Here is a 13,179-nt window from a genome sequence, read left to right as displayed (position 1 = left end):
AATTGATATCAATATTTAAACTAATTGATACACAAACGTCAGCACGTGCAAACCGGTTTTAGTCGCGTAAAAACATTAAAGCTGTATAGTATAACCCGATAAAAACGATATATATATATATATATATGCGCATTCTATGGCGTTATCTTAGACAAAAAGTAAAAAAAGTCACCCCATAAGGGAAAAAAAAAGGTTAGTTTCCCCAGTGCCCTTGCTGCTAGAAATATGTTCTGGCAACTCGTCTTCCCCCCCCCCTTACTCTTGCTCATGTTCTCGTGTATCTGTTTCAATATTGGGACACGCATATAATAAAACAATTTTTGACTCCACTTATCGGAATCAACATTCTTTTTTCTTCTTTCATTCGAACGCCCTCTCCCGCCCTTTTATTCATGAATCATTTTGAATTATACTAAAAGTTCCACTCCTGGATCAGGGATTATAAATGAATCCCTAATATGAGATGGGTGCGTGGGGGTGGCTAAAAAATTAGATTATTTGAGAGGTCATGAAAACCGCAGACATGAGTTTCCTAAGACGGACAATTTTTCAAACAAAATAACATTTGTCTTTTTTTACCTAATACTCCTTAACGGTTGGTAGGTACTTTATTTACGCCGCACTAGATCTGCACTATGGGCTATTGGCGACGGTCTGTTACAACTGTCCGAATGACGTCATTGCTCAGAACGCTGTAGAATCTGTAGGCATTGTTCTGAGATTGCCACGAAACATAGATTCCTAGCTCAATGCTCTGAGGAGAGGCTGTAGGTGCCCCAATATTTAAAACTTTTTTCGTTATCTCTTAAGTAATTTCAAAAAAATAAAAAAACGTTGCACAATTTAAATTTGAACAATGCTTAAGGTTACACCGGGCTCGAATCCCAGCGATGGCTTGTCGCACAGTGCAGACATAAAACATCCCGAGCTGCAGGCGGATCATGGGTTAGAGTCCCCTTGCCGTCAGGCTAACCATGCTAGGTTTTCGTGGTTTTCCTCTCTATGTATCGCAAATGCTGGTTAGTTTCATCAAAAATGCCCTAGATAAAGGCAAATTTCTCCCAATACTTTACCCAGGAGTTCCCTTGTCTTCCCAATTGCGTTCAAAATTACAAAGCTACGAAGTTGAACATTAGTAGTCGTAAACCCAAAAAATGGGTCGGTTATAAAATAAAATAAAATAAAAGTCATATTATAATATCCATACCTGCCAACTTTATATTCTTTCCAAAAATAGATTTTCCATGTGGTAGTAAAACAATTACCGAAAAACAAACTTACTCAAAAATATATAGAGGGGGAAGTTTTGTGGGAAATTTTCGTGGTTTTCCTCTCCATGTAACCAAATGCGGATTAGTTCCGTCAAGAAAGTCCTCCACGAAGGTAAATTTCTCCCAATAATCCAGGAGTCCCCTTGTCTTCAGAATTGGGCTCAAAATTTCAAGGCTATGGTATTGAACATTAGTAGTCGTAAGCTCCCCCACCCCCAAAGAAAAATGGTGTCTGCTGTTTAACGACGGTTATAAAATGCTGATGAATTATCTTATGCAAACAATTCATTTTTTAACGTACATGTGTGCATTCAAAACGCGTACAAAAGAATGCATACAATACGTATGTTCACACAATATGTATGCAATATGTAATAGCAAATATATATACGTTTAGTTAGCTCATACAACATACCTCTATATGTACAGGCGTACATAAAAGAGTTGGGCGTCGATTATAGTAATTGATTACATGCAATTGCAGCTATGTATTCAATTGCTTATAATCGTGATTACTATTTCCAATGTATGTATTCACGTATGCACAATATTGGTGTGTACAATTATACATACACTGGGTAAACATACATATTGTTCATATATACATTCAACATGCATACATTATATACATGTACCTACATACATTCGGCATGCATTTATTGTGATTATGTGCATACATATATTGTACATACATGTTTCGTACATATGTGCATACAGATTTGTCCAATACATGTATAAGTGGACAATATATGCACATCTAAATATATTTACAATAAAAAATATATAGTTTATGTTAGCTATCTATCATAAGTTAGTTATAGGGGGTAGCCGCAATCTGAGAAATATGATCAAAATAGTTTGGTTAGGAGAGCGCTCTCCTTAACATTAATTTTACTTTTTAGATAATGCGAAATTTCTCCAGAATTTTTTAAGCGAATCAAACATTTATTTGCACACAATTATAAAATGCATTTAATCAAAGACAATTTAATGTAAACAATAATTTGTAATATTTATTTCTAACTTTTCATTAATTTATTTCATAACAGTCGAAATTTTTTTTAATTGTAAGGTAAAATTCTTATCTTATTATTTTAAAGTAGGTAAATTCAACCGATTTCATTCAGATTTTGCAAATTTATATATAAAATTGCATTAGTGACAATGATTCAAAAATTTTTGAAATCTAAATTAGTTTATTCAGAGAAGGAATGTGTTTGTGTCCGATTTTGTGTTTGTGTACGAATGTGTTTGTATCCCTTAAAATATCGTCTGCTTTAATTAATAGAATTGGATAATGATTCGATGATTCGAACCAATAATTCGAGTCACTAAATTTACTGATTGGTTGATTCGAATCACCAACTTGCATTCGAATCACTTAGCTGATTCGTTTTAAATAATTGATCAGCATATTTAAGGTCAATCTTTCGAACCATAAAGTTAAATTCCTAGTGAGTGAATATCCTTTTCTTTTTTGTTTTTGCTGACTGTGCTTTATTTAATTATTTTTTCAGATGAGTGCGGAAAAGATCTTGGGATGGAGTCGGGAAAGATTAAAGACGAAGACATCAATGCAAGCTCTTCCTACATCCTTGCAAGCGTTGGTCCACAGAATGCGAGGTAAAACACTTCTCTATAAGTTTGAGAAATTATAATTAGAATTGTTTTTAAAAATCACAGTCCCACAATGGAGAATCATTAAGATTCAGTTCCCAATAGAACACCGAAGTCAAGCATCACTGATTGTGGTCAGTAAGCGTGTGTGGGTGACCACTTTGATCAGCCTGCTTAGGGACCGAGCGTGCGAATAAATAATTAATCAATTAAAAGTAAGGAAGTTAAGCTTCTGACGCGTTAAAAATATGAATGATAAAATGCTTTGATTTAATACAATTTTTTAAGAAACTAGGAGGCTAAAAAAGTAGACCACGATACAGTTAATTGTAATTAGGGAAATTTAGATCAATTTTGAACCTGCCGAAGAGTTCTTATAAATTTTTTAAATGATATGAAATGAGAAAGTTTCTTTTTCCTTACACTTTATTTTAATTCTGATTAATTCATTTTTGTTTTGAGAAATACCTCAGGGCGTTGGAATAATTAAACTCGAACCTCGTTAACGCGATATCGTTGGGACTAATTATTTCATGTTAACCGAATTTTGTTTTAACCGATGCATCATGAAAAAAAATTATGTATTATTAATACATGTTATGTGCTACATTAATGTATGCAAACATTATGAACTATGAACCAAATAAATTTAAGTAGGCTTGAAAAAGTTTCAGCTACTTTATTAAACTAATATATTTTTATTATTTTATTTATTTACCCATCTGCTACTTCTAACAAAGGAAGAAAATAGAAATAGCATTCCTCAAAAGGAATGATTGGGATTTTATTCGCATGTTTATTATATGTGCTGTGTTCAGTTCCCTTTCATGTTAAGCAATAATCTGCTTTAAAATTTCATGTTAAACATGTAAAATGTAACAATAATTGATTGCTGACTCACGGGACCAAACATGCGTTTTATGTAAAGCTAGATTTCCCGTTAATAAGGTTTGACTGTATTTAATTATATTTAGCACCGGGGCCCGAATCAAATTGCTCTTTTTATTTACTTAATAATTAATAAGGAACTTTTTCAGACGGTGTTTTTTCCCGTTCCCCTCGTTTTCTTTTTTCAATTCCTCCTATTAGTTCACACTCTCCCTATTATTATCTTGTTCAAATTTTCAATCGTTAAATAAAATACTTTTTATTCATCCATCTCAAGTTCAAATTTTCAATCGTTCGTAAAATACTTTTTATTCATCCATCTCAAGTTCAAATTTTCAATCGTTCGTAAAATACTTTTTATTCATCCATCTCAAGTTCAAATTTTCAATCGTTCGTAAAATACTTTTTATTCATCCATCTCAAGTTCAAATTTTCAATCGTTCGTAAAATACTTTTTATTCATCCATCTCAAGTTCAAATTTTCAATCGTTCGTAAAATACTTTTTATTCATCCATCTCAAGTTCAAATTTTCAATCGTTCGTAAAATACTTTTTATTCATCCATCTCAAGTTCAAATTTTCAATCGTTCGTAAAATACTTTTTATTCATCCATCTCAAGTTCAAATTTTCAATCGTTCGTAAAATACTTTTTATTCATCCATCTCAAGTTCAAATTTTCAATCGTTCGTAAAATACTTTTTATTCATCCATCTCAAGTTCAAATTTTCAATCGTTCGTAAAATACTTTTTATTCATCCATCTCAAGTTCAAATTTTCAATCGTTCGTAAAATACTTTTTATTCATCCATCTCAAGTTCAAATTTTCAATCGTTCGTAAAATACTTTTTATTCATCCATCTCAAGTTCAAATTTTCAATCGTTCGTAAAATACTTTTTATTCATCCATCTCAAGTTCAAATTTTCAATCGTTCGTAAAATACTTTTTATTCATCCATCTCAAGTTCAAATTTTCAATCGTTCGTAAAATACTTTTTATTCATCCATCTCAAGTTCAAATTTTCAATCGTTCGTAAAATACTTTTTATTCATCCATCTCAAGTTCAAATTTTCAATCGTTCGTAAAATACTTTTTATTCATCCATCTCAAGTTCAAATTTTCAATCGTTGACAAAATACTTTTTATTCATTCACTCAACTTCAAATACATTTCTTTAAACTTATAGTGGTTAATGCTTGATGTTAATACAGTTTCTTTCAAATATTAATTCATTCATTAAATGTATTGAATTAATTTCAGTTTCATATGGGAGAAAAAAACTGTAATTATTAAATAAAAAGTGACTGAAATACAAATTTTCTTTGTTGACCCTAACTAGGAATTGACTTTAAAAAAAAAATGTTTTTATATTATGTGTAGGCTGAATAAAGAAGCAAACGGAGGTGCCTGGTGCCCGAAACCCCTGATTTCGGAAGATGTTACCGAATACCTGGAGATTTCTCTTAACGAACTTCACATCATCAGTAAAGTGGCCACTCAGGGTCGATTTGGAAATGGTCAAGGACTGGAATTTGCTGAGGACTACAAACTAGAATACTGGCGACCGAATTTATCCAGGTGGTTACGATACAAGAACGCACTATCTCAAGAAGTAAGTTTATTCTAAATTGGAGGGGAGGTCTAACTGTCAAATAAACTAGATATAGCGGTTAATATGCACATTACCTAGCTGAACTGTAGATTACCTAGATCAGAGGTGGCGATCCTTTATGCACCAACGTGCCATTTTTTCAAAAAACTGTTTAATGAGGTCATAGACGTGCCGTCAAATAATTTTGACTTCGTGATTATTGGAAAAATAATAATACTAAATACTATCAACTCAAAACTCTTTATTTACTACGAAAAAAAAACTTTTTGCAATGTCTCAGTTATACGAGTAATTTAACTTAAAGTAATATTAGTGTGACTTCTGTTTCAGATTAAATGACTAATAACTTATATTGGGTTGTAAGATGCTAGTTTAAGCAGGACTGTCAAATTTTTTTTTTTGCTAGTTATTTATTGTTAGCTTGATTTTTATAGTTATTGTTTTGTTGGCATTAATTGTAAATGTTTTTGTTTATAATTATTTATTTTATTTATTTTTTTAAAAATTTAATTGTTAATATGCTTCATAGTGAACTTTGTGATTGGTGGGGTGCCCAGAATATTGTGTCACGTGCCATAAATGGCACGCGTGCCATTGGTTCGCCATCCCTGACCTAGATAGTTTTCTGATATTTTCCTGTGCGAGAATGTTCACCTTCCAATGAGGTAAAACGGGTTCGAATCCCAGCTATGGCTGGTCGATACGAGTTCCGTACTCAGCTCGCACCTTCCACATTGCTCACGTAAAATATCCTCAGTGTTAGACGAATCATGGATTAGAGTCCCCTTGCCGTCAGACTAACCGTTGGAGGTTTTGTTTCATGGTTTTTTTCCCCATGCAAGGCAAATGCTTGTTAGTTTCACCAATAAAGTCCTCCACGAAGGTTTATTTCTCCCACTACAGGAGTTCCCTTGTCTTCTGGATTGGGTTCAATATGACAAGGCTACGGAGTTAAACATGAGTATTCGTAAGCCTAAAAGAACTGGATCGGCTGCTCAACGATGTTGATAATTGTTGACGGTTATTTTTTGATAAGTTCATAATGGTTAAATGTTGATAATCACAAAGTCGCTTTAGTAAATATCCGAAATACTAGGTCTAGTTAAGTGCCACTGCCTGGTATGCCCTACATCAATGTTTCTTCAGGTTCAGTGCCACTGTCCAGTATGCATTTTGCCGGTACTCCGAACACTGATGTTTCTCCTAATTTATTCTCAGCAGATATTAAAATATCGAATGAATACAATAATATCAACGAATAAATGAATATCAAATCGGATATAACAAATATTTCGGACATTCACCTAAGCGATTGTCGACATTCATCAGTGAAAATCGACATTCGATTGATTTCGGTCATTCTCGGTAACATAATACATTGGAAGTGTTTAAGGTCTTCTTAAACAAATGTGCGTCTCATTTTTGATTTAAGTAACCTCAAAAAGTTATTTATTGATATTTATTTATTTTATTATATTTTTATTATATATTTATTATTTATTATGTAATATTTTATTATATTTATTATGTTTATGTATTGATCCGATATCTATTGAGATTTTGATCTAAAAAGAGTGAATTCTTTTGTTTGTTTTTTCAGCTGATGAAAGGAAACACCAACACATATACAGTTGTAGAACGAAAACTGAATCCAGTGATTGTGGCCTCCAAGATCCGATTTATTCCTTACAGTGTTCACGTTCGAACAGTCTGCATGAGGGTAGAACTGTACGGATGTCCCTGGAGAGGTAAATCACGGGCACCACACTAATTAATTGTGATGTGACTGCATCACAATTGTTCCGAATCGTTTTTTTATTTAACTTTTGATCGAAAGATAAATAGCAAAACTGATTTAATTCAGTTTTGCTATTTATCTTTCGCTGCTATTATCTATTTATCTTTCTACTATTTATCTTTTGCTATTTATCGCTCAGTTATTTTAGTTTTGGGTTTTTTTTTTGTGGCATTTCCACCTTTTAACTTATATTTTTAGTACTATTCTTATTTAACTGTAACCGTCAAGGGGTTATATATCCCCCGAAAGCTCCCTTTGCGTCACTTGATGAATATGCGTGGCCTGTGTATGTGAATTTTCCATTTTTTTCATATTTTGCTTCCGTCTTCCGCAAATCTCACGCATACTCATCAAGTGACGCTAAGAGAGAATTTGGGAATTAAAAAAAATTTAAAAAAAAACACCCGCTGTTAAGAAAACTAAAACTAAAATAACTAAACAAAACTTTCCTTGCGAACGATAAATAGACAAACTGAATTAAACCAGTTAAAATGAAAAACAATTCGACCTCAAGTGTGATGCAGCCACATCACATCATAGAGTAATAAATAGGAGGAGACGGCATGCCCGTAAACTCGTGAAGCCTTAACCGCAACCGTGGCGCCATATTGGTACAACCAAAACAAATCGAACTTCGTTGAACTAGAGCTGTACGTTGTTTAAACATTCTTCAAACTGAGCAATAGATTTTAATTTAGCAATTAGTCTATTGTTGAAAATTGTATTAAATCAAATAGAAATTTGAATAATTCAGTCTGAAAAGATCAATTTTTCTAATGTGGTAGCAATCAGTCTATTGTTAAAAATGATATTAAATCAAATAGAAATTTAAATAATACAGTCTGAAAAGATCAATTTTTCAAATATAGTTGCATGCTTTATATATTAATTATCAGGTTATAATTATTAATTCATATGTTTAAAAAAGTTGAAAAGAAACAGTTTTTTTTTTTTTTTTTTTCTTTTTTTNTTTTTTTTTTACTAAGTGATACATTAACAAATTTAAACAGTTTTATTTTCTGACTTTAAAAAAGGAAGCTAAAACTTTTTATAAGAGAACTTTTTAAAATTATTTATCTAAAAATGAAATCATTTTCTTTATTTTTTTCTTTCTTCATTTATTTGACAAAAATGGGACAAGTACCTGATACTCTTTATAATTATACGTAATTTTAATTTCACTTTCTATTAATCTTATTATAAAAACATGGAAGACCATTAAATATTTATTTTAGTTTTTTATTAAAGTCAAAAGTCAGATGAAATTTTAGTTTTTACTGATTATAAATATTTACAGATTATAATTTTATAATATATATATATATGTGTATGTTTAATAAATATAGTAAATAAATGTGTGTAAAAACAAAAAGATTAATAAACTTGTTCCTTTTATATTACTGCATTTATATTTTACAATGCTTGAGTTAAAAATTGTGAAACATTATGTACTTAACACTAAAGAAGATTCATACATATATTAGTGATAATGCGCTATTTAAACTTAACATAAAATACATATAACAAAATTAAAATAACTTTTTGGATATATTTCTATTTTAAAGCTTATACGACACTTTTTAATAAATAAAAATATTTACACAGTAAAACTTAAAGCTTATGAGCACTAAATGAAAAAAACCAATTTCCCCCGGGTTTTTTTAATAAAATCCAGGCGGGTTGGGTTTTTTCAAACCCTGCTAAAAAGCAGCAAGTAATTATATATTTACTCTTTGTATTTTCAAAGTGTTGACATTTAAATCTAGTACTTTCCAGGATTTCTATGTGCCTTAAAAAGGCTTTAGTATTCATTTTATCTTTTAAAGTTCCTTAAAAGCCTTAAAATTTGTTTCATCTGAGCCTCCACCTTCCTCTACTAACGTTTCAATTGCTGTGTCAAAGCTATTATTTATTATAGAGCATTCATTATAGATAATAATGCCTGGGCATTTATTATAGAGCATTTATTTGCTCACCACTTCATGTATTTTGTGAATGAGATAGAGCATTTCATGAGTGGAGTTTAAACCTCAATTGGAAAATAAATATTCCTATATATTAAATACTCTGGGTATTTACCTTTAAAAATAAATACACAGTTATTTTACGTTGCTATTTGTAAATTACAGTTTTGTACACTTCATATGATCAAGTGCTTTGCAAAAAAAAAAAAATAAATAAATTAGACTTCTCTGCTTAGTAATAAAAAGTATGTTATGGACTAGTTTTATTACCCAAGTGTTTACTCAAATGGCTTAATGTTGATTATTGCTATTCTTTTAGAACAAACCAATATTTTTCGCTCTAAATATTCTAACTTTAAAGAAAAGTGCGTTTCATATTATTTTGTTTATATTCAAAATAGTGTGGATTTAATGTGATATTCTTTGAATAAATTTTTAATCGGAAAGCTGCCCTCTTAAATAACAATAATATATTACTTTTAATGCCTAGATAAAATATAAGGGAACCTAAGTTCCCGAAAACTGCTGTAAAGTTCTTTTTTTAATTCAGTTGTAAAATAGAGCTATCTTAAAACGTTATTTTTTGGGAAGAAGAAAAGAAACTAATGTTGAAAAATTGAATGAAGAAAGGTGTTATGTATTAACAACAAAACTATTTCAATCTCGCTTTCGAAATTTTCCAATCATAAGAGAAAAGATCAAAAACAACCCAACTCTTTCTCTTCAAACCTGAGCGGCTCCGCGAAGTTTCTGGTTATACCAACATGGCCGCCGCGACTTGACAGTTACTTCAGTCGCGCCTATAGGGAAGGCGAAGAATGCCCACTCCTTCTTATTTATAACTCTATGCTTCACATTAATGTAACTTGAATTAAACGTAGCTAAATATTTATTCTTATGTAATTAATTATTTCTTTTAAAGAAAATTAAGATACAAAGTTTAATTTGTATTTAGTCCAATCTACGTAGATTCAATATTTAAATTTAATATACATTATCACTAAGCTATTTAATATATCTTTTATAAGTAAATAAAATAAAGCAAAAGAAAAAAAACAAGGGGAATTAAAAAAAATTAAAGTACGGAAATTGACATACTACACTATCCCTTCTATAAGCTAGAACTTTTTTTCTTTCTGTCTTTATATCTATGCAAGAGAATTAAGGAGACAAACAATGAGGAAGGGGTTTGACCAAAAAGGACAGAGTAATAAGAGAAAGGAGGCAAGACGCAGATGTGAGAAGGAGATTCAGAGAGGAGGGAAACCCCTGGGTGCAACTGACATAATTGGTTTCCCCCAAATCCCCTCACAGCTGTTTCGTACCTCCTTTTATTATTATCTTGTTCCAACTGTTTCTCTATCTTTATTCGTTAAACCACTTTCCACATGTTTGTCTCTTCACTTCTCTACCATCATTTGGTGTTTCATCATCATCATCATCATAGTTAGCCAGACAGCTCAATGTGGGCCAATGCCTTCCTCTGAAGATTTCTCCGTAACGACTTCCAATTTGTCTATAATCACCAATTCTTTTCATTAATTGCAAGAAAATCAGACTCCATCTCAACCGCGGCCTTCCCCGTTTTCTTATTCCAGTGAGTCTAAAAAAGCAGTATTTTTTCTTTTGTATTGTCATCACTCATTCGAATCTCGTGAGCCATTCAACTCAAACTATTTATTTTTATGTATTTAATAATATCAGGTTGTTTATAGATCTTGTACAGTTCAAAGTTGAATCTGTAGTTATTGTTTTTATTTACACCATCGAGTATACACCGCAAAATCTTTATCTCAAATATTGTGATACAATTTTACTTCAGTTTTGGCATCGTCCAAGCTTCAGAAGCATATGTCAAAATCGGCCTGATAAGAGTTTTGTAAATTAAGGACTTAGTTTTTCTAGTAAGAAAACTAGATTTAATGAATCTTCTCAGCACATAGACTACCCTATTTGGAGTTTAAACACTGAGAAATGTCCTTGTCTGTAAAACCGAAAATATAGAATATCCATTTCTGTATTTTCATTTAAACTTTATTTACATTTATTCGATACCAATTGATTAGAATTCTATACTGTTTCCTTTGATAACAAGTGAATAAGAAACTAATGGACTGTATCTCAATTTTATTTCCATTGGTGCTACAAGCTATAAAATTCAACAACCAATTTTAAACTGTAGTGGGTTATAAAAAATGGTGGCGAGGATAAAGGATGCCAAGTTTAAGGATAGATAAAGGATGCCAAATTGGCTCGATACTTCTGAGATATCGAACAAAATTGTTTTTTTCTTCTTTAGTCTACATAGCACAAAGTATACCATATCCTTTTCGTAGATAAATAAAATTTAAAAAGCAACAATTGGGAAGAAAAGTAAATTAAGCTAGCTTTCTAACAAAATTAAAAATATCTTTAGTCCTACAATATTTTATTTAAATTAGTATATTGAAATCTCTTTTTGTAATTATGTAGATTTGTAAAATTATAATAACATTTTATTGATACAACTAAATTAATAAATCACATACTGAAAGTATATAATATTACAAATCACAATTACATCCCTAATGGCAAATAGAATACTAATTTTTTTCATAAAATACTGGTAAATATGAAAATTCGACTCTTTAATAATATAGGTTTTAAAATTTTGTATAAAACTGAAATAAGTAAATAGTAATATACAGTGGGACCTCCATTTAACGAAGTGGCTAAATCCCGATAATAAGTTAGTATGTGTAAAATTCGTTAAATAGAAAATCACCTTTTGATATACTTAAACGACACAAAACTGGCTTTAAATTCATAAGCACTGGACATAATTAAAATAGCAATTGATACACCTTTATCTTGTAAACTATTACCTACTATTTATTTAATAAATCTTAACCTTAAAGGAAATCTGCATGGAAAGCAAGAATAGAGCAAAGTATTATCCAGTGTTACACTATCATGCTACGTACATTTTCATCTAAAAAAAACTTAACTTGTGTGTAAAATTATAGCTACATTTATTAGAAAAGTAATTTTAAACATACATTACCAAATGTGTTCTAAAGTTTAATTGCTATTGATAATATCCATTTTGTCCGAGTTTTTCGTTTGAAATGCAAACAAAAAAGGAAAAGGATTTTACTGCTTTCTCTAAAAGTTAAGTGTCTTCGAAAATCAATTCAAGATCATATGCCCCCCCCATAAAATACATTAACAAGTTTGAAATTTTCCCAAAGATTTTGGGAAATAGTTAAATAGAGAAATTCGCAAAGGGGAAGTTCGTTAAATAAAAGTCTGACTGCTTTAACTTCCTGGTACTATGCTAAATTCACTTTATTTAAATCTAAGCTATTCATATTGTATTGGTCATTTTTAGTTTTTTTTCTATTTCTTCTGATTATTTCGAGTATCTTCGAGTTTCTTTCGTGCCCTGGTAAGAAATCGGCTTCTCTTGGACAAAAGCCAACCCTGATTCTAGTAAACAACATGTCCGGAAAGCAGTTAAGAAAATGCGCGGTAATTATCTTGTCACTCAAAATTGACGCATGAAAAAGCACTACTTTATCACTTCTCTTGAAAGAATTTAACTTCGCCGAAGAAAAAATTCATCTTTTTTTTTTAATATTATGGATAGAAAATTATATTATCACTTTAAATGAGCAATCTTTTATGTAAACGCGATGGTCCCATGCGTCTTACAGAAATCAGAGCAACGCGTTTTGATCAGAACATTTTAATGCATCAGGTAATTGGCTTTCGAAGGTTCGGAGGGAAGAGGTGGTATGGGAAGGGGGAATTCGCGAAAAAAGTTTAAATTAGTTTCAGTGGTNCCCCCCATAAAATACATTAACAAGTTTGAAATTTTCCCAAAGATTTTGGGAAATAGGTAAGGCTCAAAGAAAAGTTCGTCAAATAGAAAACTCACTTCGCTATTTGGAAGTTATTTTACGAAAAAATTTTCAAAATGTTTTTGATTCGAATACTTTCGAAAAATAGAGAAATTCGCAAAGGGGAAGTTCGTTAAATAGAAGTCAGA

General features: G+C 31.0%; 1 protein-coding gene across 1 annotated transcript in view; it reads left to right on the top strand.

Moving 5' to 3' along the window:
• Positions 1 to 13,179, top strand: part of LOC107441071 (discoidin domain-containing receptor 2) — a gene marked incomplete at its 5' end in the record, with an annotated part of 49,498 nt that overhangs the window by 13,415 nt on the left and 22,904 nt on the right. Inside the window, 3 exon segments of the mRNA XM_043051341.2 lie at positions 2,789 to 2,894; positions 5,156 to 5,387; positions 6,988 to 7,135. Coding sequence (XP_042907275.1) covers positions 2,789 to 2,894; positions 5,156 to 5,387; positions 6,988 to 7,135 — 486 coding nt within the window.

The sequence above is a fragment of the Parasteatoda tepidariorum genome, chromosome 7 (assembly GCF_043381705.1).
Source record: "Parasteatoda tepidariorum isolate YZ-2023 chromosome 7, CAS_Ptep_4.0, whole genome shotgun sequence".
Classification (NCBI taxonomy): domain Eukaryota; kingdom Metazoa; phylum Arthropoda; class Arachnida; order Araneae; family Theridiidae; genus Parasteatoda; species Parasteatoda tepidariorum.
This window is presented reverse-complemented; position numbering and strand designations above follow the sequence as displayed.